The 25,025-nt window shown below is 44.8% G+C and overlaps 2 protein-coding genes across 2 annotated transcripts in view; both read left to right on the top strand.

Annotated features, from left to right (window-relative positions):
* ANKRD39 (ankyrin repeat domain 39) overlaps positions 1–25,025 on the top strand; it is a 745,852-nt gene that overhangs the window by 165,301 nt on the left and 555,526 nt on the right. The window lies entirely within an intron of this gene.
* The window catches only part of TMEM131 (transmembrane protein 131), a 256,208-nt gene continuing 251,892 nt past the window's right edge, over positions 20,710–25,025 (top strand). Inside the window, exon 1 of the mRNA XM_050755189.1 lies at positions 20,710–21,170. Within this exon, the coding sequence (XP_050611146.1) occupies positions 20,984–21,170 (187 nt within the window). The 5' untranslated portion in view covers positions 20,710–20,983. The remainder of the gene's footprint in view (positions 21,171–25,025) is intronic.

Below are 25,025 nucleotides of genomic sequence, written 5' to 3'. Positions count from 1 at the left end.
TGTAGGGCAGTGGTGTCAGGCATCTTAAATTATCTGCAATCCATCTCCTCTTTTTTAGTAACGTACATAAAAGGCTAATGAAAATCTCCCAAAGCAAGAGTTCTCAATCCTGGCTGCAGGCAAGAATACACCAAAGCCCAGGTGAGCCCGTGTTTAAACTCTCTGGAAAGTGACATCGATGATATAGACAAGTCTGTGTCACGAGGCCTCCTCCTCTGTCCATGTCCTGAAGGAACTCAGCCATGTGCCTGCAATACATGTCAACTGCCTCTCCGAGCATCAAGTCCCGTGAGGCTGCCCGAGCGATGATGGGGTTGCTGGTCCCCTGCGTTCTCCACCCTTTCGTAATCACGGTTGTGTCCACTGCATGCCCCCACTCCTGTTGTAAACTTAAGCCTCACCACAGGCAGGGATGAAAGACACTTTCTCTTTAGACAACTGACTCGGGTAAAATGTAAATATGACCTTTGGGAACTGCTAACCTGACTACCCGAGGGTTGATTCCAGTAAAAAGAATATTTTCATCATTTTCACTTGCAGAAGTGCAAAGAGATGAGATTCCAGTAAAAAGAATATTTTCATCATTTTCACTTGCAGAAGTGCAAAGAGATGACAAGCATCGAGTTCTGTTGTAAACGTCGTCACCCAGAAAGCTTTACCCCAGCTTTGGAGTCAGAGTCTGCTGGGATGTACTTGTTGAAACCACTTCTTTCACATGTGGGAGGCTGCACAAATCCCTGGTTTTAGGACCTTCAGTTTCTTCATCAGTAGAAAGAATGAGCGGGCTGGACTGGACTTTTGGCTTGTGGTCCACGGGATTCAAGGTTCGGACCTCCAGGAAACTCTCCAAATCAGGGACTTCGCAGATGGGACCCGGACTTTGGTATTTTAAGAAGCCCCCACAGATGACACTGACATATACTGCTGGCTACTGACCTCAATTACTTTAATTCCTAACATTTTATATTCAAACCCCCAGTTTGTAGACAAAGGAAAACAGTGTCTAATAATAATGCTAAAAATTCCCTCACAAAATTTTAGTACTATGATTCCATTTAAATTGGATTTTTCAAAAGAAAAGAAACCTTAGATAATTAATTAATTTATAATAAAAGAAATCCAAATACCAATCCCAGCACTTTGGGAGGCTGAGACAGGCAGATCACAAGGTCAGGAGATCGAGACCATCCTGGCTAACATGGTGAAACCCCGCCTCTACTAAAAAATACAAAAAACTAGCCGGGCGAGGTGGCGGGTGCCTGTAGTCCCAGCTACTTGGGAGGCTGAGGCAGGAGAATGGCGGGAACCCGGGAAGCGGAGCTTGCAGTGAGCTGAGATCCGGCCACTGCACTCCAGCCTGGAAGACAGCGAGACTCCGTCTCAAAAAAAAAAAAAAAAAAAAAAAAAAAAGAAATCCAAGTACCAATACTGTATTAACCAATATGGTTCCAATATATATATACTCATCATTTAAGTGAAACAAAGTACTTGGTTTAGGAGGAATACTACTAAGAAATGCCTTAGTTAGGAAATGGTCTATAATATTTATGATGATAAAAGGGCAGCGTAGGAGTCTTCAAGCAAAACTACCTCATTTCATTACCAAATCATTAGACCTGAGAATCAGGTCTTACATCAGGGATGAGAATAAAGAACTGAAACTTACCCTGGAATTGAGAACAGAAACTGAAGCCGTGGCTAAAAAGCAGAAGATAGCTGTAGAGCAAACACCTTTTGATCATAGCACCCAATGGGTGAGCAAGAAAGAAGTGACGAAAGGAAAATCCTGGTGGGCGAGGCTCAGGGTGCCGCCGAGTGCTGGTCTCTCTGGCCTGTGCGGAGAGGCATGAGCACCGTCTCAGCATCCGAGGATGAACTAGACGCTACACCCCAGCACAGGCAGTGCGCGCCTCCACTCCCACCCCTCACCTCTGGGCAGAGGTGGGGCTGGACTACAACTCTAAAGCTATTAAGTGCCTCATCCTGTCAAAATCAAGCCTCAGAATAGAAACTGAGTTGACTTATAGAAAAATGAAGTTGTTTTTCTTGCACACACAAGTTTGTAGACGGGTACATCTATATCCCTGCCACAGGGTCACTGTGGTGGTTACCTTTGTTTCACTCTGCTCTTTGGCCCAAATGGAGATCTTGGCATACCCTGAGTCCTTCCTGCTCCTTCTGCTTCTTCAAGTATAGATTGCTCCTTCCTCCCTCCATCAGCAGTGGGAGAATTTATTCATTCGCTCCCTCATTTCGTTCATTTGTTCTATAAATACCACACGTCAGAGACCACTTCAGGCAACGGAAATAATAGCAAGAGGCCGGGCGCGGTGGCTCACGCCTGTAATCCCAGCACTTTGGGAGGCCGAGGTGGGAGGATCACCTGAGGTCAGGAGTTCAAGACCAGCCTGGCCAACATGGTGAAACCTCGTCTCTACTAAAAGTACAAAAATTAGCCAAGTGTGGTGGTGGGTGCCTGTAATCCCAGCTACTCAGGAGGCTGAGGCAGGAGAATCGCTTGAACCCAGGAAGCAGAGCTTGCAGTGAGCCAAGATCATGCCATTGTACTCCAGCCTGGGTAACAAGAGTGAAACTGTGTCTCAAACAAAAAAAAAAAAAGAAAGAAAGAAAGAGAAAGAAAGAAAGAGGGAGGGAGGGCAAGCAAGCAAAGCAGGGAAAAGGACAAGTTCCTTTTCTCCTGAAGACTACATTTTGAAGGTGAGCGACAGACAGTAAACAAATAAATATATAACGTGTCAAGTGGTGACAAGTGCTCTGAAGATAAATATAGTAGGGAAAAGGAATGAAGAGAGACAGGAGGCAGATGCTATTTTAGAGGCGGTCAGGGAGGCCTCTAGGTTGACCTGACATTTGAGCAGAGAGGTCTGTGAACTTATAAAAATGCTTTATACACAGGATCACCACAGATAATCAGCCAGCTGGCACAGCAGGGGAACTGTTCCCTCAGCAGTACACCCAGAGCTTTGTCACAGTGTAAGGCTAAATCAAACGACCTCTAAAAGAGGCGTAAATGCCACCTGCGTATGCATCCCCACTGATGAAAGAGAAACCGACCAAAAATAAAAACTGGTAGCAGTAGAAATGGGCTCCCATTCAAAACAGTGTTCCTGTAAACATCTATTGAATTACTTATCAAAATAATAGACTGTGACAAAATCTAAATACCTAAAACTATCCAAAGAGTATTGCTCAATCATGTTTTTCTGTATACTGCATTGATCTGAAAATGTTGAGAAAAGGTTTAGAAGCGCATGCTCCCCCAGGCACAGTGGCTCACTCCTGTAATCCCAACACTTTGGGAGGCCAAGGCAGGAGGATCACTTGAGGCCAGGAACTCCAGACTAGCATGGGCAACATAGCAAGATCCTATCTTTACAAAAAAATTTAAAAATTATCAGGGCACGGTGGCATGCACATGTAACCCCGGCTACTCAGAAGGCTGAGGTGGGAGGATCCTTGAGCCCAGAAGTGTGAGGCTGCAATAAGCTATGATGGTGCCAACTGCATTCCAGGCCAAGGAACAGAGTGAGACCTCATCTCTAAATAAAAATAGAAGTTCAAGGTCCCAGCCATGTTCCAAGGTTCCACAGAGACACAGAATACGGCTTATGGAAGGCCTCTTCTCAACTGCAAGTGAGAAGCAGAAGGTGTGTGGAGTGTAGACAGTGAGACTTCATCATGGTCAGGCGGGCCTACGTCTGAATGGAACGGAGACAGGGATGTTAAATAACTTGCCCCGAAGCACACAGCCAGTGAGGCAGGAAGCCAGTATTAAACCTCAGGCAAATCTCAGGGGAATTTGATGGAGGAAAAAAAGTCAATCTTAAGAGGTCACATACTGTCTAATTCCATAACATTCTTGTGTAACATTCTTGAAACAAAATTATCAAAATGGAGAATGGGTTCTGGGTTAGAGGGGTAGAGAGGGAGGTGGCTGGAGCCATAGCAGGGTAGGATGAGAAGTCAGGTGGCGATGGAACAGGTCTGGGTCTTGATTGTGGTGGTAGTGTGATACCGAAATCTATGTGTGATACAGTTGCACAGAATGAAATACACACACACACACGAATGTATTTAAGCTGGTGAAATCTGAAAAAGTTCTGTGGATTGTCCCAGTGTCAGTTTCCCGGTTTCAGTAGTGTTCAGTGGTATGCAAGGTATTACCACGGGGTGAAACTGAATGAAGGGTACACAGGATTTCTGTTTTTATTTCTTACAGCTGTGCATGAATCTATAATTACTTCAAAATAAAAAGTTAAAAACCAACCAAACAAAAAGCAACTCAGGCAGTCGTAGGCTTGAGTCTAAGCCTTAACCGTGATGTAGAGCCAGTAGCTGTGAAACTTCTATGAATCAAGAGATTTTTCAATTAAACAATATGATATTTAACAATTTCTATTATTCTGCGATGTTCTGTTTACCTTTTTAATGGACAAGGAAAACAAATCTAATTTAATATAGCTTTCGAATGTGTGTATTAAGTATTTTATCTAAACCCTTACTTTCTCATAATATAACCCACATAAAACATCCCGATGCAACATAAGTGGAGAAAACAGCTTCTAAAATATCTGCATTACTTTCTTTCATAAGTCCCCATTAAAATACAAACTTCTATACCTAGAAAAGTAATCAGGAAGCAAAAGCTTTAAAATAATCCTCGGCCAGGTGTGGTGGCTCATGCCTATAATCCCAGCTCCTCGGAAGGCTGAGGCTGGAGAATCACTTGAGCCTGGGAGGCAGAGGTTGCAGTGAGGCGAGATTGGGCCACTGCACTCCAGCCTGGGCGACAGAGCACGACTACGTCTCAAAAAAATAAAAAAAAATTAGAAAAATTAATCCTCAATGTCCAGCACCATGGACTGAACTGTCCATGTAACACTGGCGCGTTTCTACTGCATTTGTGGACGGCTGTAGGGAGAAGGGAGTCTCTTTGCTTTTCGTGCCTTCACAAGTGTCCCCCAAAACCATAGTAAAAGTAACATCTCTTTTGTTCACCTTTCGTTGTTTTGATTTTTCTGAAATTTTACATTTTAGGCTCTGGAGGATCCTATATCGTATGTACAGCAGCAACCTGTGCAAACTGTTATGCTTAATTGTGGGACAATGTATTTTTAAACTAGCATTTACAAAGCAAATTTGAGATAGTACAGGATGGTGACCTGGCTCTGCAAAGACCACAGGCAAGGAGGCAGAACAGTCTGGCAAGACTGTGATCCGGGAATGCAAAGCTGGGCCTGAGAAGGAGGAGGGGAAATTCCCCCAGAGAGGCCTGGGAGCCCTGGGGAACCAGAGAGCAGGGAAAGGACAAGCCCGACCGATCCGTGAACTCCTGGGGAGAGCTGGGGAGCAAAGATCCTCTTGGTCCCAAGCAAGGCAGCTTAGGGACAGTCACAGCTCTGGAAAACCTGGCTCTCCTTCACTTCCTCTGCCTGCCCCTTCTCCCTTCCTAGAATAGGAACAGATTGCTTGAGAAAAAATTAAATAATGTTTTCATTGTAAATTTGAGAATTTATCAATGAGCAACATTTTCTGCTTTCTGCTCGTGGGCCTCAGGCAGCTGCATGGTCTACATCCCAGGACCTGGGTGCCGGGTGACAATGACAAGAGCTTTGATGGGGATGGTGCCAGAGCAGAGCTCAGGAGAGGGTGACTTGAGCAAAGATTTAACATGTAGTTCATTTCGCTTTCCTGCTTTTTAGTATTTGTATTTGATTCCAGACTTTCCCATTAAGTACCTGTAATCCCAGCACTTTGGGAGGCCAAGGTGGGAGGATCACTTGAGCTCAAGAGTTCAAGACCAGCCTGGGCAACATAGTGAGACCCCCATCTCTACTAAAATAAATAAAAATTAGCTGGGCATGGTGGTGTGTGCCTGTAGTACCAGCTACCTGGGAGGCTGAGTTGGGAGAATCATTGAGCCCGGGAGGTCAAGGCTACAGTGAGCCGTGATGGCGCCACTGTAGTCCAACCTGTGCAACAGAGCAGAACCCGTCTCAAAAACACAAAATATCAAAGGGGTAGGGGGAATCGGCTTTCCCATTAATTTCTGATGAACCCCAAAATGGGTTACCGTTGGTGATTTTACAGCCTGCAGCAGTCAGTGCAAGGACTTTCAGATTCCCACGTGTGAGACTTAGGCCTGGCGGGTATGATATGCGGCGGAATCGGCCAGGCTCACAGTGATCCTCTCACCGCCCTTGTTACCTACAGGAATAGAAGAGCACCCAGGACTGCGGGGCACTGAAATACTCCACCCTCAGCCCCACCCCCTCCCAGACACAGTTGGTGGGCCCTGCCTCTACTCCTGCACCTGAAAATGAGTCTGACATTCTGGTTCTGTCTGTTCCATGCAGACTTCAGCGGACGTGTTTTATGCCATGGGGTTGGAGTAACCGGAACACACATCTTCAGGGACAGGACTGAAGCTGATGAGAGGCACATAGAGAAAAAGTTCCCTCAGAGACGTTCCTTTTCCAAGTGTTATCCTTTCCTGGGACGCAGCCACAGCCCCGTCCTCAGGGCTCCATGGCACACTTCCTTTTCCTCATGATAACGTCTACCTTTCCGGCCCAATCTGGTCTGAGTTCGTTTTCCTCACCTTCCAAGGAAGTGTCTGCTGAGCGGTGGTGGAGTCTGCAGGGCCAGCGGCTGTGCTGCTTCGCTCAGCACTGTGGCTCCTGTGCTGGTACATCTGCTAGCATGTAACAGGGGCTCAGTGAGTATATACTGAGCTAATGCATGAACGATATGCTGAGCATCATATGCCCTGTGTGGGACGAACCTTCAGGAACAAGTGCGCCAGAAAAGAGAGCTCCCCGCTTGGCGGGAAGGGTGGAGGGATGGTGGGGACAGCTGTGTGAGGAAAGATATTTAGAGCAGGAGCCTCGCTGGTTGGCAAGGGAGAGCTAAGGTGTTCATCTGTCATTAGTCTCCATCCAAAACCTTCTAAACGCCTCCTTCATATTTTGATGATTTCCCAGGTTGTGAACTCACCTTCGAGTGTGGAACCCAGATCCTACCCTTCCCAGCCTTCCTTCCACTGGGATGCAGACCTGTGATTGGGTTCCATCCGCCCGATGAAATCAGCGTGAGATGCCGATTAGAAGCCAGCCGCAAGAGGAAGTGGGCAGGGCCTAGGCCCCCATGTTGTCCATGTGGTGGAGGCAGAGGCAGGGTGCTTCTGAGACCTCAGACGTTCCTTACCAGGTTGATTCCATGAAGAGATTGTGGATGCTGTCCCTAAAAGCTCAGCCCAATATGTGCCTTCAGCCATTTTAATAACAGTGTGATTTTTCTAATAAGTTCCCTCCAGTTTAAACTATAGAGAGAGGATACGGGTTAGAGAAGCTGAAATCTTTATCATGAGGATGGAGCTGAACATCATGTCCAATAGTTGAGAGGAGATCCAAATTTCAAGAATAAAGAATGTGAGTGAGGGCCGGGCGCAGTGACTCACGCCTGTAATCCCAGCACTTTGGGAGGCCGAGGTGGGCAGATCATGAGGTCAGGAAATGGAGGCCATCCTGGCTAACACGGTGAAACACCATCTCCATCTCTACTAAAAGATACAAAAAACTAGCCAGGCGAGGTGGCAGGCGCCTGTAGTTCTAGCTACTCAGGAGGCTGAGGTAGGAGAATGGCGTGAACCTGGGAGGCGGAGCTTGCAGTGAGCTGAGATTGCGCCACTGCACTCCAGCCTGGGTGACAGAGCGAGACTCCGTCTCAAAAAAAAAAAAAAAAAAAAAAGGATGTGAGTGAAGCAGTCAGCCAGAAACTGATCTTTTCAAATAACCAACTTTTTGACAAAGTGATATTTCTCTATTCTCTTTTCTATTTCAATCATTTTTATTCCTATCTCTATTTCCTTCTTTCCATTTATATGAGCTTCATATTCTGTTTTTCTATCTTCTTAAGGTAAAAACTAAGTATCACTTTAAACTTTTCTTCTTTTCTAGCATAAGCATTTAAAGCTATCCTATTCCCTGTAAGCAATGTCTGAGGAAACATCTCAGAAATTTTGACGCTCAGGTTTTCATTCTTACTTTCTAATCACGGTGATTTCTTCTTTGGCACATACATCATTTTGCAATGAAGTGTTTTACTTCCAAACAGGGAAGGATTTTCATCTTCCTGATATCTTTCTAATACTGATTTCTATTGTAATTCTGTGGTGGTCAAAGTGCATACTCTGTGTGATTTCAGTCTCTGTAAACTTTCCGGGATTGTTTTACGGCCCAGCATACGGTGTGTCTCCATGCACCGGAAGCAATGGAGAAGCTCGCGTGTTCTGCGCTTCCTGGGTGAACATTCTATCACCATCAAGTGAGCCAAGTTGGTGGGGAGTGTTGTATAAGTCTCCTCTGTCCTTAGTGATTTCTGCCTACTTTTTCTATTAATACCAAAAGGGGTGTATTAAAACTGCCCCCATCACCTTGGATTCATCCAGAGCTCCTTTCATTTTCATCAGTTCTTAAGATTTTCATTTTATTTGGCACATTCACAGCGTCTGGTATTAGCTACCTGTTGCTTTGTAACAAATCACTCCCAAATTAAATAAACTTGATGACCAGGAGTCTGGGTGTGGCTTCACTGGGTGCGCCTGGCTCAGAGTTTCTCACAGATCTGTAACGAAAGCACCAGCCTGCTCTGCAATCACCGCCAGGCCCCCACGTAGCTTCCCAACTCACCCATCTGGCTGCTGGGCCTCAGGGCCACATGGTTGTGGGCTAGAGGTGCTTCTTGACCTCTCCATAGGAATACCCTAACATGGCATCTTTCCTTCCCTAGAAGGGGGAGAGAGAGACACACTTTTTATTTATTTATTTTTATTTACTTATTTACTTATTTATTTATTTACTTTTGTGTGTGTGGAGTTTTGCTTTTGTCGCCCAAGCTGGAGTTCAGTGGCGAAATCTCGGCTCACTGCAACCTCCGCCTCCCGGGTTCAAGCAATTCTCCTGCCTCAGCCTCCCGAGTAGCTGGGATTACAAGCACCTGCCACCACACCTGGCTAATTTTTGTATTTTAGTAGAGATGGGGTTTCGCCATATTGGCCAGGCTTGTCTTGAACTCCTGACCTCAGGTGAACCACCTGCCTTGGCCTCCCAAAGTGCTGGGATTCCAGGCGTGAGCCACCACATCAGGCTGACACACAGATTTTTTAAACCTAACCTTGAAGTAAAAGCATACCACTTTAGCCGTGTTTCATTCAATAGACACGTTATTAGCTTCAGCCCACACTCAAGGGGTGAGAGTGCTTACAGAAGAATGTAGAGATAATCAGAGCTATTTTAGAGGCTGCCTACCACACCCTTCAAGGCACTCGGCAAAGAAAGCAACCTCAATCATATATATATGTCATTGGAACTCCATATGTATGTAACTATATAGTTTCCTATATATGTAACTATATGTGTCTAGTTATACATATATGTAACTATAAAACTATATATGTATGTAACTCTGTATATATATATATAAAGTTCAGTTTCAATGGTGTCCACGAAAATGCTGAGCAACCAGTCTTGGGAGGGTGGGGCTCAGGGCAACTCTGTAGCAAAAGTTTATAGACAGTCCTGTAAGCTTCACGTTTTACATAATTCAGACTCATCTTCAATGTACATATTTATTGGAGAAAATGCTCAAGAGAATCTGGTTGGGCCAATGTGGGAAAGGAGTCCACAGCCAATCAGCTACGGCAGGGAAGGCAAGACCGTGAAGAACAAGCTTGTGTGGTGTGCCAGAGGTCCACCGCTGTGGGCCGGGGAGCCGCGCTCTCAGAGGGAGAACCAACGGGTGATGCAGCAGCCTTCACTCTGGTGATGCTCACAGCCTGCATCTCTGATAGGAAGGGGCTGGCAGCAGCTAGAGCTGAGAGCAGGCTGCTCAAGGGAGAGGAGCTGTGATGAAAGCAGGGGCCTCAGGAGGAGGGAGGTGCATTTGCAGCAGCTCTCAGGTCATATCCTAGGCCTGTGTCTGGCCCAGGCTCATGCCTCACACGCTTCTGCCTGCCTCAGAGACATCAAAAGTCTGTGAGCACCATGTTAATGAGCAAAGGAACTTCAGTGTCCTACCAGGGTCTCAGACTAACCAGAGAAGAGGAAATTAGCTCAGAGCTGGACTCAAGCCTTCTGTGCTAACCTGTGCAAGCAACCATGGCCTCAGGAGGCTCCTGAGCATTGTCTCCTTACAGGACAAGAGCAGGTGATCCTGAGGTCCCACCAGATGTTGCAAAGCATGGGCACCATCGGCTGCCACTGCGGGCTAAGATTGGTTGATTCAGACGTTCGGCGAGTGTGAAAATTCTTTGGAGGAAATATTTCCTAGGGCTTGATGCACTCTCAGGCAGGCCCCACCTGCACCAGCAATGGGCTAAGATCCTTGCTAGCCGTCTCTAGTGGAGCTTCATCTAGATCTGAAGTAGCTGTAGGCCTAGCATTGCTTTTTTTGTCTTTTTGAACTTTTTATTATGGAAAGTTCCAAGCATACCTAAAAGTAGAGGGACTAGAGAGACTAACATAATGAACTCCCATGCGTTGATCACCCAGCTTCAACAATCACCAGCTCACAGCTGATCCTCTTTCATCTCTAGCCCCGCCCACTGTCCCCACCCACCCTGCAGATTATTTAGAAATAAATCTCATTTTATCATTTGATTCACACTTCAGTACATATTTCTGAAAGATGAAACAAATTTAAAAATCTTTAAAAACCCTACAAAATCTAAAATAGCCATTATTACATCTAAGATGATTAATAAATTCTCATCAGAAGTATAGTAGAGGCTGTGCTTGGTGGCTCATGCCTGTAATCCCAGCACATTGGGAGACTGAGGCAGGAGAATCACTTGAGGTCAGGAGTTTGAAACCCCTCTGGGCAAGAAAGCAAGACCCACCCTTCCCAGTACCCCCACCTCTCATCCCCCACCCAACACACACAAATTTAGCTGGGCTTGGTGGTGCATGTCTGTAGTCCCAGCTACTCGGGATGCTGAAGCGGAAGGATTGCTTGAGTCCAGGAGCTTGAGGCTACAGTGAACTGAGAACATGCCACTGCACTCCGGCCTGGGTGACAGAGCAAGAGCCTGTATGAAAGGAAGGAAGGAAAAGAAGGAAAGGAAGGAAAGGAAGGAAAGGAAGGAAGGAAGGAAGGAAGGAAGGAAGGAAGGAAGGAAGGAAGGAAGGAAGGAAATGGAGGAAGGAAGGAAAAAAGAAGGGAGGGGAGGAGGAGGGAGGGAAGGAAGGGAGAAAGGGAGGGAGGAACAGAGGAAGGAAGGAAGGAAGGAAAGAAGAAAAAAAAAAACAGTATTCAAATATTCCCTGTTACTGCTTTTCTTAATATACAGACTCTAAAAATTAAAATTTCAATTTCCCCAACTGCTTTTAAAAACATTCATATTTCATCGGTGACTATAACAAAAATGTATAAAGCCAACAAACAAAAATGTATAAATGATAAAAACTTAAATCTGCTCTTTACGACTTGATAATTCATAGGAAAATGAAAATAGTTTCCATCATCCTTTCTCAGGCTGCTGTTTTTTATTTGTCTAAGAAGAAAAGAAAACATGTCAAAGCCTGTGGTAGTCACTAGGGCAGTTCACAGACGGGCCCACTTCTTTCCCTCCAGCCAATGGGAGGATTGAACTTCCCCAGTACCTTAAAGTTTGGTGTGGTCATATGACTTGATCTGGCCAATGAGTGTGAGTGAAGTGATGAAATGTCAGTTCTTACCAGAAAATTTAAATCAACATTATGGAGACCCTCCATAACCCTCTTTTTTCTCTGCTACAAGTGACCCAAATTACTCCACTAGCCAGGATCCTGGAAGAACCTGTTGTGGGAAGAAAAAAACAAATTGCTGTTTTAAGCCATTGAGATTTGGGGGTTCTTTGTTATCACAGCATAACTTGGCCTACCCTGACTTGTAGAAAGTGGCTAGGCTTCAGCTTGTGATTTCAGGGAAGTCCAAGCTATGGCTAATAACCTTTTAATGTCAGTCCTCTTGAGGAGTCATTTCATTCACCTCTTATGATATTACTGTATTGATCTGTGCTATCATTTTACTAGAGCAGTAGAATTTTAATTCTGTAGCCTTCGACATTATTATGAGATTAAAACAATAATTATAAGAGTGCCCCGCCAAATAAAACACCATAGATATATACAACTTTAATGAAGTGGACTTTAAGATGAAACCAAAGACGAGCCCCTGGCCTGGAAGTCATGTCTCTGCCCTGCCATGGTCTTCAATACGTTTCTTCATTTCTGGGCCTCAGGTTTCTTTTATATAATAATGATTATTATTATTACAGTGACATTGTTGAATATCTGCCATCTGCTAGGTAATTCCATGGTACTTTAGTTTATTCAATTCTTCCAACTCATCTTCGGTAGTTATTTTTACCGTTTTTTAAAAACGTGAAACTGTGGAAACTGAGGTTTAGACAGGCTGAGTAATTTGTCAAACCGTAGCCGGAAGTGGAGGGGATACTTCCAAAACCAGACTCCAATAAATATTTAAGATCCAGTTCTTGTTCTCAAATCCTATGGCTTTTTTGGTGTGAGATGATTCACAAGAAGCAAAATCACATTGTCAAAATGAAAATCATATTTACTCCACCGAAAAGAGCAGTCCTCTTACTGGCAATCACCTTTCCCAGTGTGACAGAACACGTATTTTACGGAGATCAAAGACTCTGCTACTAATATTTCCTTGCCTGTATAAATTATGAAAGGGCTTCGAAGCATCAAACTTTTATGACAGTGCATGGTAACCCTTGTTAAAACAATGTTTTGTATTATTGAAAATTGCAAAGAGAGTAGATTTTCAGAGTTCTCACCACAAAAAAAAAAGTATGTGAGGTAATGCATATGTCAATTAGCTCAATTTAGCCATTCCACAACATATATATATTTCAAAACATCATGTACACAATAAATATATACAATTATTGTTTGTTAACTTAAAAAATTAGTTTTGAAAACTTTAGGAATGGATACAGATGCTCACCATAATGTAGACTAAAGGTGAAACAAAATTATTCCCCTTGAGATTTTGCACAGACTATTTCTTTGCTGATATTTTTAAGAATAATTCAAATACTTGTTAATTCATGGTCATAAAGACATCTGACCATGCATGGTTTTAAAATATCAGATCTATTTTACTTATTTATTTATATATTTTTATTTTTTTGAGGTGGAGCTTTGCTCTTGTCACCCAGGCTGGAGTGCAGCGGCGCAATCTCAGCTCACTGCAACCTTTGCCTCCTGGGTTCAAGCCATTGTCCTGCCTCAGCCTTTCAAGTAGCTGGGATTACAGGCATGCACCACCACACCCAGCTAATTTTGTAGGTTTTTTTTAGTAGAGATGGGATTTCACTATGTTGGTCAGGCTGGTCTTGAACTCCTGACCTCAGGTGAACCACCCGCCTTAGCCTCCCAAAGTGTTGGGATTATAGGCGTAAGCCACTGCGCCCAGCCTATCAGATTTAAAATATCAAATTTAACTTGTTGTTACAGTACCAGAAATTAAAGTAATAACATTTAAAGGAAGTAGAATTTACTTTCTGGAAAACCCCGCACAGGTATGTGTGCGTGCTAGCTGTGATGCCTGCCCTCAGACCACCCTGCGAGGCCATGCAAAATGGTCAATTCCCGATTCTTCATTTAGGGAACTCACACAAGACTTGGCAGAGAGAATTGTGTCTCTCCTACTTTATCTTTGTCTCTGCAGTTGTCATTATTTTACTGTTTTAATTTTTTCATTGTTTCTGGTATTTATCTGCATCTTGAATATGTTGATTTTTGCCTTTACTTACTCTTGCTGGGAATTTTACAGTTACAAGCAGTTAAATAATAGGGAGCAGTAGAAACACAAACATCCCTCAATACATTGTTTGATGGCCTTTTTTCCCCTGAATGGCTTTCCACGGCTCTTAGTTACCACCAAGCAATGCAATATTAAGTACAATCGAATGACGGGTGAAGCAGGCTTCTTTCATAATGGTGCTCAGGAACATTCAGAAACTAAGGACAGCCTAAAAAATCAACGTGAAAGTACTTCTCAGCACTAGAGAGGACAATGGTAAGGGGAGGTGGAAGGAACGAGAAATATACTAGGGTATTATTTCCCTCCTTTTAATTGAAAGACTACCAAACCACATGACATTTTTCAAAACTCACAAGATTAATAATTAAATATTGCAGTAGAGAAAAAAGTCAGAGTGGTGCTGGAGCCTGTTGTGGAGGAGTTGAAAGGGCAGGTCAAGATTTTGATTCATGGCCGGGCGCGGTGGCTCAAGCCTGTAATCCCAGCACTTTGGGAGGCCGAGACGGGCGGATCACGAGGTCAGGAGATCGAAACCATCCTGGCTAACACGGTGAAACCCCGTCTCTATTAAGAAATACAAAAAACTAGCCGGGCGAGGTGGCGGGCGCCTGTAGTCCCAGCTACTCGGGAGGCTGAGGCCGGAGAATGGCGTGAACCCGGGAGGCGGAGCTTGCAGTGAGCTGAGATCCGGCCACTGCACTCCAGCCTGGGCGACAGAGAGAGACTCCGTCTCAAAAAAAAAAAAAAAAAAAAAAAAAAAAAAAAAAAAGATTTTGATTCATGTTAAACCTGGCTGTTTGTCCCAAAAACATTTCTAAAGAACGCTAGAAAGATGAATATAAGCTTACGAATTCTGTCAGTCAGCTTGGAAGGAAAATATGGAAGAAACCCATACTTAATTCTCACATCTAAATCCAGTATGTTTATTAGTAAAGGTATATATGTTTTGTGGTAGTGGTCACTGATGAGACCTTAGTTCACGTAGATTTAGAAACTGCAAGGGAATTAGTTTTCTTTAGGAATATATGAATAAGGATCTTCAAATATGGGATCCACATTAATACAGAGCTCAGCCCACCCACTCAGAAGCTACTACCCTCATCCTGCTGCATGAACCTGACTGAGGTCTATTTGCTCTACCCTAGGTTACCATAATTTACTACTAAGTTGAACAGACTTAAACCTTAGGCTTCGTGAGCTGACTTCTTTTTAAGAATAACACCCAGGGAAACCTCGCAGGGAATAAGGGACACAGGAGACAAAAGGAGCAGGTTCCTCTGCATCCTGAATAAGCAGACAAGGTGCCATATTCTTCTTATTAACTTAACTGCTGTGGGCTTTAGACTAGATGAAAGAGAGAACTGAAATCAAAGAAAAATCAGTTAAAGAAGCTGAAAAGGCTGGGTAAAGAAAGAAATGGCTAGAACCCAGAGTTGCTTTCATTTAATACTCCTTTTCCTCTTTTCTCCTTTGATTGGTTCCTTCCTGTTCTCTGTATTTTGTATGTCTGTCTTATCCACCAGATTTTAAGCTCCCTGGAGGAGATGGACTATGTCTTAATGATCTTTATCTTTTAGTTCTGTTCATTCATCCATTCATCTATCCATTCATGCAAAAAGTGTTACTGAGTGCCCAATATGTGCCAGTTACAATTGCAGAAGCTTGGAATACATCAGCGAGCAAAACGAATGGGGGGAAAGAGTGGTAATAACAGCACATTTAATGAGTAAGTAAAGTATATAGTATTATAGAAAGTGATAAGTGTTATGGGGGGAAAATGAGTGCAAGGTAAGGAGGATTGGGACTTGAGGGTAGGTGTAATAAGCTGCAGTATTAACAGTGGTGATCAGGGTATGCTTCACCAATAAAATCATAACTAAGCCAAGACTGAGAGGAAGCATGGCAGTGAGCCCAGCAGAGAACCAGGGAGAAGAGGGTGGGGAGAAAGCACTTCAGGTGGAGAGCTAGAGCATAGACCCTGGAGTAGAAGCATTCCTGATACGTTCCAGGAACAAAATGGTGGTCAGTTCAGCCGAAACAGACCGAGCCTGGAGGAATCCAGGAGGAATGGAAAGACGGGGGCAAGCCAGATCAGGGAAGCTTTTACCCTGAGATGGGTATTCAAATATTCCCTGTTACTGCTTTTCTTAATATACAGACTCTAAAAATTAAAATTTCAATTTTCCCAACTGCTTTTAAAAACATTAAGCAGGCCGCTGCAGGATGTGAATATTGAGAGACATGACATGTCTTATGTTTTAAATGGATCCTGCTGCCTGTCAGGTTGACAATAGACTATGAAAGTACAAATTTATGTCAAAATATAAAGCAAAGCCTAACAAAACTCAAAAACAAAACAAAAAAAAATCAAAGATGAGTTTATATACTGCCAGGCATGGATGGGAACACTCCAGGGAAAAAGTTCACTGAGTAACTCATGAGTTAGGAAAAGTCAGGGTTTTTCAAGTGTGAGAAAGACAGAAGGGAGTTTGGAGGTTATGTGAATTAAGGGCTGGAAAGTAGTGCTCCGGATAGGTTGGAACAGTGTTGATAAAACACGTCCCTTTGTTACTGGACAGAAAGGAGTCTTTGGTTAGGTCTAACAAGGGTCTGGTACAGGGGTCACTCAAAGTTCACAGTCCTTGATCTGCTTCAGTTGGTTAGAACCAGTTGTGGTATAGCATAGCATTCCGTTTTCAAATCCACTATGCAAGTGCTGTAAGTGGAAAATTTTCTTGTATAGGTGGAAACAGGGAAACCTGTTAGGAAGTTCTTGCAGAAATCCAGGCAGCAGATGACAGGGCTCATGCCAGAGTGGAATAGTGCAGGTGGTGAGAAGCAGTTAGATTTGGGTATATGTGGAGACGGTAGAGAATGACTCCCAGGTTTTTGGCCTGTGCAACTGGATGGTTGGAGTTGCCCTGGAGATAGGAAAGGCTGTGGGTGGAGCATGTTTGTGGGGGAAGATCTGGAGTTCATGTGAGTTTAAGACAGCTCATTAGACACCTGAGTGGGAACAGCAATAGAGACAGTGAGGTCTGGCTGGTGACACGAAGTGGGGACCTGAAAGTGTATAGATGGTGTTGAACGCCAGGATACCAGGTGCATTCACCTATGCAGCAAAGGAGATAGAACCCTGGAAAGCCCAACGGTTTCCTCCCTCCTAGTTCCAGTTTTAATTCATAGAAGGCATTCTTGCACACCTCAAGTATTTTGTGGAATGAAGTGGAGGTATCAATGCATCGAGGATCTTCGTGCCTAATGTGGTGTTTTGAAAAGAGTGAGTGCTAATTAATAGCTGCTTTGACAGTCTCCTACGTCCCAGACACTAGTCTATACGCTTTACAAACATATATGCTTAATCTCCCCCAATTTATGTTATGATCCCCATTTTTACAGATTAGGAGCCTGAGGCCAGAAAAGTCATTTGCTCAGCATCATATAGCTAGTAAAGGCAGGGGTGGGATTTAAGTTCAAATTTGTCTGAGTCTCTTATAATTCTGCCTTCAATGGTAAATTACTAACCTGCATAGAGAGCAAAATGAATAGAAAATGAGGAGTCCCAACAGCTAGTAGCTCCTGGCATATATCACCGTGCAACACTTTTCAATCTTGAGCCTGTATCAGAATCACCTGGATGCCTTGTTTAACCAGATTGTTGGATCTCAACTCAGAATTCCTGATTCCACAGGTCTGGGATTTAGCCTGTTAATCTGCATCTCTAACAGGTTCCCAGGTGTTGCTGGTACTGCTGGTCTGGGGATGACACCTTGAGAACCACTGGTTCAGAGAGTTTTCCCTGACTCTGCCAGCTAATACCTCCACCTGCCAAATGGCCAGGTCTCTCCAATTTCCAAAAGGGAAAAAGAGAAAAGTTCACAACTAATCAGAATTGATTAAGAGTCCTTAGTGTAATGGTTCCTTCAGTTTCAACTCCTAGTTCTCTCCTGAGACGAAGGAGGGTTGGGGAGTGGGGGTAGAGGATCCTAGGGTGATGGTGGCTCCACGCCAGGTTCTCTCCAACACAGTTTACCACTCTGTCTAGCAAAACTTCTTTTACTGTTAAGACTCAGTGGTCTCATTGTCCTTTCCTGGGAAGAAAGTTCCATCATCACCCCTCCTGCTCCTAGTGTCCCTCAGGCACAGGGGAAGGTTCAGGTATGGTGGGCCTTAAAAGTCTACCCAACTATTGGGACGCCTCCTTTAAGAACAAGAATACAAGCTTATAAATACACAATTAGGTCCAGGGACTTGGAAGGAACTTGTGCAAGAGAGGGGGCCCTGCAGCTTAAGCCTCATTAGCTTCATGGGAAATTGAACTCTGATCAAACATGTCTGTATACGTCTAAGAGTCAATTACAGACAGGTGCAAGTTATTTCCCATGGAGCTGCTGCACCTCAGGCTAACCAGGGCATGTGGCTGATTGCTGTGTAAGAGACCCTGAGCATTTCATGGTTGGAAAGGCCTGTTTGTCCTGAACCTGTCAATGGGGGAAGGGCTGCTGACTCGCAGAGCTGGCAGGTTGGAGGTTAAGCAAAAGCGCTGTTAGGTATCCTTGGGTTTGATCTCTTCCGTGAGTCAAAAGCCTTCCAGAAATCTCTTGCCTCAGACATTTTAAAAGCCAACTTAGAGATAACAATTATTCCTATTTCATTACATCGAAATAAAATTTGACTACTCAGTTTTAAGGCTAATACTCAAAAAAGTAAAATTGCTTATTATTATTTTTTGAGATGGAGTTTTGCTCTTGTCGAGGGCATAGTGCAGTGGTGCGATCTTGGCTCACTGCAACCTGCGCCTCCCAGGTTCAAGCGATTTTCCTGCCTCTGGAGTAGCTGGGGTTACAGGCACGTACCAGCTAATTTTTGTATTTTTTAATAGAGACGGGTTTTCACCATGTCGGCCAGGCTGGTCTCGAACTCCTGACCTCAGGTGATCTGCCCCCCCCCCCCCCCCTTGGACTCCCAAAGTGCTGGGATTACAGGCGTGAGTCACTGCGCCCTGCCCTAAACTTGCTTTTTAAAATCATTAGGGTAAGGTCATATTTAAATATACATTAATTTATGAATAAATTTAAGTGCTTGCTTGACACCGGACTATTTTATAGAGTAGATTCTGGAGTTTCTTTTGTCTTTCTGAAACCTTATTTTCCTATCTAACTTGTTCTGAGACGAACTGTGGGCAGACTTGGCCTTATACATGTATCAACTCACTCAATAAAGCTGAGGAAAGTAAAATGTCTCTGGGCTAAGAGCTGGGAGGAAGTTACCAAGATGAGTAAAGAAGGACCCCCTCCAAGAGCTTAAATTAAGTCTTGGAGAGAATAGCCGTGCACACCAAGAAGCTCAACCTAAGATGAAAAGGGCATCTAAGACGTGCGAGATGGCTCGTGAAGGAAATAGACGTCTTAAGAATTTTTCCGGGCCCAGCACAATGGCTCATGCCTGTGATCCCAGCACTCTGGAAGGCGGACTGCCTGAGCCCAGGAGTTCCAGACCGGCCCGGCCAACATAGTGAGACACCATCTCTTAAAAGAAAAGAAAAATTGGCGTGGCGTGGTGGCGGGCGCCTGTAGTCCCAGCTACCCCGAAGGCTAAGGCCTGAGAATCACCTAAGCCCGGGAGGCCGGGGTTGCAGTGAGCCCAGACCGCACCACTGCACTCCAGCCTGGGCGGCAGAACCAGACCCTGTCTCAAAAATAAATACATAATTAAAAAATAAAAAAAGGCCGGGCGCGGTGGCTCAAGCCTGTAATCCCAGCACTTTGGGAGGCCGAGGCGGGTGGATCACGAGGTCAGGAGATCTAGACTATCCTGGCTAACATGGTGAAACCCCGTCTCTACTAAAAATACAAAAAACTAGCCGGGCGTGGTGGCGGACGCCTGTAGTCTCAGCTACTTGGGAGGCTGAGGCGGGAGAATGGCGTGAACCCGGGAGGCGGAGCTTGCAGTGAGCCGAGATCACGCCACTGCACTCCAGCCTGGGAGACACAGCGAGACTCCGTCTCAAAAAAAAAAAAAATAATAAAAAAAATAAAAAAATAAAAAAATAAAAAAAGAACTTTTCCTAGAGGAAGCCGGCTACTGGATATTCTAAAGAGCAGTCTGTCCGCCTCTGCTTTCTCCGTCCAGAGTCACTGACGCTTTCTGCACACAAGGTGTTCCGCGCCAAAGCGTGCACAAGCCAAGGCAAGAGGACTCCATCAAGCGCCTCCTGGGTACCATGACTCGGAAGACCCAAGGATGAGTTCAGCGGGTCACCATCCTCAAGGAAGCACCACCAGGAACTGAGTCAGGCCCGGGGTATTCTCGATGTCAAAGCGGCCGAGAGGCGGGAGTGCCACCAGGAGGAGTCACTGGAACGGACTTTCCGCGCTCGTCTCGCGGTCCGGATGCGCACTCAGACCCCTGCAAGGCTCCAGCACTGCAGCGCAGAGCACGGAGGATCGTCCCGGAGCCGGAGAAGAAGCCAAACCTCCCAGCGCCCCGCAACTCCGCCCCTGCCCCGCCCACGCAACGCGGCGGCTGCGCGGCAAGGCCGCCCCGTCTCCACGTGATCGCCGTCACCGCCTCCGCGAAGCGGAAGCGGCCATCATAAGTCCTGGCAGCTGAACCCAGGCCTGCCTCCCTCCTTCTCCTGCACCGGGCAGCGGTGACGGCCTGGGGTTGTTCTGTCCTGGTTCTGTCTGGCCGGGAAGCCGCCGGCCTCCGAGAGCGGGACGACGACGTGGGGCCCGGGAGCTCCGGGGCGGACAGGCTGACCGGCGGACCGCCCAGGTGTCGGCACGACGTGGGCGGTGCCCAGAGCCGCGCCCCGCCCCTCGCAGGCCAGCGCTCAGGGCCCGCGGCCCGTGCCCGTTTCCAGTATGGCCGCCCGCCGTGCCTGACCCGCGGCCTCTCAGCTCCGACTCCTTGTAGGCGATGCCCAGGCCAAGACCGTGACTGACACTCTCGCTCACACGCACGCACGGACCCAGGCCCACGCCCGGAGCCCGAGCCCTGGGCTCGGAACCGTTGTCGTCCCCGGCGCCGCGGCCAGAGCCCGGACCACGGCTTCCGCGCCGCCGCCGCCTCGCCGAGAAGGGCCGCGCCGGACCTCGAGCGCGGCGGCCCCCGGCCGGCAGGGATGGGGAAGCGGGCGGGAGGAGGAGCAGCCGGAGCCACCACCGCCGCCGTCTCCACGTCCGCCGGCGCCGGGCTGGAACCCGCAGCCGGCCGTAGCGGGGGCCCGCGCAGCGCGGCAGCCGGCCTCGTAGGAGCGCTGCACCTGGTGATGACCCTCGTAGTGGCCGCGGCGCGGGCCGAGAAGGAAGGTGGGTGTCCCCCGGCGGCGTCCCTGCGGCGGGGCTGTCACGCCGCTCTCGCGGAGGCCGGGCGGGCTGGGCCGGGAGGAAGGGCCGCGGCCGGGGCTCCGGCGCGAAGTTGGGCGGTCGGGTCCCGTCCCGAGCCGGGACCTCGCAGCGCCCGCCGCTTGGAGTGGCCCGAGCTCTCCGTGATTCCTTCCCCTGCCTTCCCCCCCGTCTCCTGTCACTGCCATTTCAAAACTTCCTGAGTTCTCGTACGTTCTTGCCACTTGGCCCGCTAGGTAGGAGGGGCATATTTTTTGGCTTTATTTTGGCTAATAGGTACATTTTAGGACACTTCTGTTTTCTTGGTTGCGGTTGGTTGCGTGCAAACAGAGCTTACTTTAAAATGCGGTAAAAATAGCGAGACGCAGCTTACAGAATTTCAGTTTGAGTTTGTTCAGACATTTCTTCGAGGGGAATCTTGATCCTGTAGCTTCCTCCTTTAATGTCTCTTTGCGGTATTGATGACTCTTTATTGTTAGACGTAAATACAATTCCATTTACCTCTTTAGTAAGCTTTTGAAAGCCTGTTTGCGTTTCTTATTTTAAAACACGTAATTCGGTGCCTTTGTCTTTGATGTGAAAGCCTTTAAAAATAAATGTGAAGTTGCCAGTTTGCAAGCCCTTACAGTTAATTTACGGTTAAGGGCTGGCCCCTACTTAAAAAAACTCTCATTAGTATCGTGCTGCTGCAAAACGGGTACTTGGACAGGGTCAAAAATTATTTTGTAATCTTGAAGACCAAATCAGTGTAATTTCATCTACACTACCTGTTTTTGAGCCAAGGGACATGTGAATGGTCACAGAGCTTTCATGAAGAATTTACTAAGTGAATAGTTAAAAACAAAAAACAAAAACTAAGCAAAACTTGTTAGTTTAGCATTGCACAGGAAACTGCTCGTACAAGAAAACGATTTCTTGCCACGGTAACTTTAGAGTTAACGTTCTACTTTCTGACTGAAGTCACTTGCTTTTTATTGTTATTGAAGGTAAAAGCAAATACAAACTGAATTAGTAAAGTGTAAATGTGCTTCAGGATACTGTTTCTTTTATTTTTGTCCACATTACATTCCCTTATTTAACTCTCTAAGCAACCTTACTCTGGGTTAACATTGGTGGAAATTATTCAAAGAATTGCCGTCTATAGAAAGGATTAATTGATGGAAGCAAAATTATTTCCAGAATAAAATATTGCCGGTTTAGGACTAGTCAGGCCTGGGGTTGTCATAATACGTCATTGGCCACAGATCTGCAGTTCGTTAAGTGTTCTGTGTGATCGTGGCACCTAGCATTTTGGCATGTAGTGGGTGTTCAGTGAACCCAAAATAGTGCAGTAATTTAATGGACATTTTTTGGGTGGGACTTCAGGTAGACCTTGGTGGGCATTGTGTCCTTGCTTTTCTGTTCTTTTGTTTACCTTGCACGGTGCCAAACACTGGCGCTTAACATTTGAGTGGATGACTGTTTTCATGCGCCCTTAGCACAGGGAAATGAAATGATGATTGAATCTAGTAAAGCATTAAGTTTGTATTTTCCTTCTACTGCTGCTTATTTTTCCAACAGCCATTTTATATGCTAATAAAAACTTTACTCTGGGTAAAGTTAAGTAAACAAATTTTTTGTTGGAGAACTGTCAGCCTAAAATATATTCGCTAATTTCTCATTTGCATAGTTTATACATGTTCGTGCACCTCTCTGATATCCATAGATGTGTGTAAGGATTGGATGAGGAGAATACTTGCCCGGGTGTTAAGTTCGTGTTAAAGGAGTGGTTGACTCTGCCAGTGGTCCTGGGTGAATCAGATATCCTTTGTGGCCCATGCTTATCTGTATGAACAATGTGTGTGTGCAGAGTTATCCAAGATATTAATGGGGATGATACTAATATAGAACATAGGCCTCTACCCATCATAAAGAGATCTGGTTCTAATCAAATATTCTGTGAAGGTATCTCCAGAAATGGCTTCTGCTTTAAAACTGATCATATTCCAGTGTTGTTTCTAAGTAAGGGAAAAGCAATTTATTTTCTCACGTGATTGTGACAGTGTGAGTTTGGCATCTGATGAAGCACAAATACAATATTTGTCCTACAAGGTACTGTTGAGTTTTTCAGCAAGTCTGGGCAGATTTCTGAAGATGGCTGAGTTCCGTTTGTCCATTCACACCCGGAGGAATTTGTCTGTTGAAGTAGCATAAACTAGTTTAACATTTCCAAGATAAGATCTACCTGCAGTTTTAATGATGATTCTGCAGGTATTTTGTATGTTTGTATTTTTTTCCTTCATTCCTGTATAATTTCACTGCACAATGTTTAAAAGACAATAACAGTCATTGTCTCCTGAAGAAAAGCTGCAGAAGTAAATTACCTAACGTAGTTTTTCATGTTTGGACTTGATGTTGGTTTTTTTTGAGTCAGAAGCATGGACCATTGCTTGTCTTAGCATCCTGTATGTCTTAACTGAGCTATGGGAGTGTGCTATCACTAGTCCAGAGGAAAGGTACCTTTGAGACGGTTTTGGCTGTGATGTAAAGTTTGTAAGGACTTTGAAAGAGTTTTCAGAGGTAGAAGTTATTATAATCACTACAAATAACTAGTTCTAGATTGGTGGCAAGATTTTTTCTTGAGGCTAATATCTAGATATTGAGAATAGCAAAAATGTGTGTGAGTTGTGAAAATATATTTTTAAAATATGTAGTGAAAATACATGTGTGTATATATATTAAATGTATAATTTTAGTATTTTGAATTACAAAGCAGCCCGTTGTGACTGGCAAATAAGACCTTTTTAAAAAAAGCATCATATATCATGTAATGTAATTTCATTGTGAAGTGGGTTTTTGGAGGGCATTTAATTTATTAAATCAATTATTAAATGAGAAGCTATAGTTTATGTATCTAGTAAATATAAATTCAAATAAATTTTCAAGAATGAGTGTTTCAATCTATGACGATTTAAATTTCATTGTCGCTTGTTTTATTAATTGGCAATTAAATGGCAGGGTAACATTTGACAGCCTTTATTAGGACTTTTAAAATTTTTTGCCAGTGTACTGTAGTTTCAGGCACAAATTTTTGTTTTAAGCTGTATTTGTGACGTAGGTGCAAAACACAGTACAAAGTATTTACAAAGCGTATGAGAAAAGTGCGTAGGACTAAAGACTGCAAGAAAACAGGTAAGAATCTAATAGTTTTCTAAGGGTAGCCAAATTGACTAGGAGTGTTATTTACTTTTTCTTAACCAAATTATTTTTAACCTACTTATTACTCGATAATGTTAAAATGTTTGAAAGTGATTTTCTTAAGAGTGAGATGTGTTAACCCTTTGTATGGGGTAGAGTGGGTTCCTTTTAATTTAGGGCCTAGTAAAGAGAGTATTATTGAATAAGTACTTCACTAATGAACTTTTGTAGCCCGCTTTTACTAAAGGCTGTCGCCTGACGGAGCATTGGAGTTTTGTAGTTGGAAAAGTGTGTCCTCTTTTCCTCTTACACCATTTTGCTCCTCTTTCTCGTTCTTTACAGTGAATCTTCATAGACATCTGCCAAAAAGATTGCTTTGGGAGTAGATGTAAACTCATCTAATTGTTACCATCCAGAGTAGCAATAAGCCAAATTACTCTTGGAGGAAATTAAAATCTTTGCTAGGTGCTTGATACATTAGGTGTTCTTTCTCTTGCCTGTGTGTGACTCAAGCGCTCTGATTGGCCTTGCCAGACCAAGAGGCCCTTTTCCTATGGCTGAATTTTTCCCCACTGTCTCTTGTAAGCAGCATCTGGCCTTGTTTTGGTGCCTCTGTACTTCTAGGTTCTGGTTGTGCCCTCC

This window comes from Macaca thibetana, chromosome 13 (genome assembly GCF_024542745.1).
Source record: "Macaca thibetana thibetana isolate TM-01 chromosome 13, ASM2454274v1, whole genome shotgun sequence".
Taxonomy (NCBI): Eukaryota; Metazoa; Chordata; class Mammalia; order Primates; family Cercopithecidae; genus Macaca; species Macaca thibetana.
This window is presented reverse-complemented; position numbering and strand designations above follow the sequence as displayed.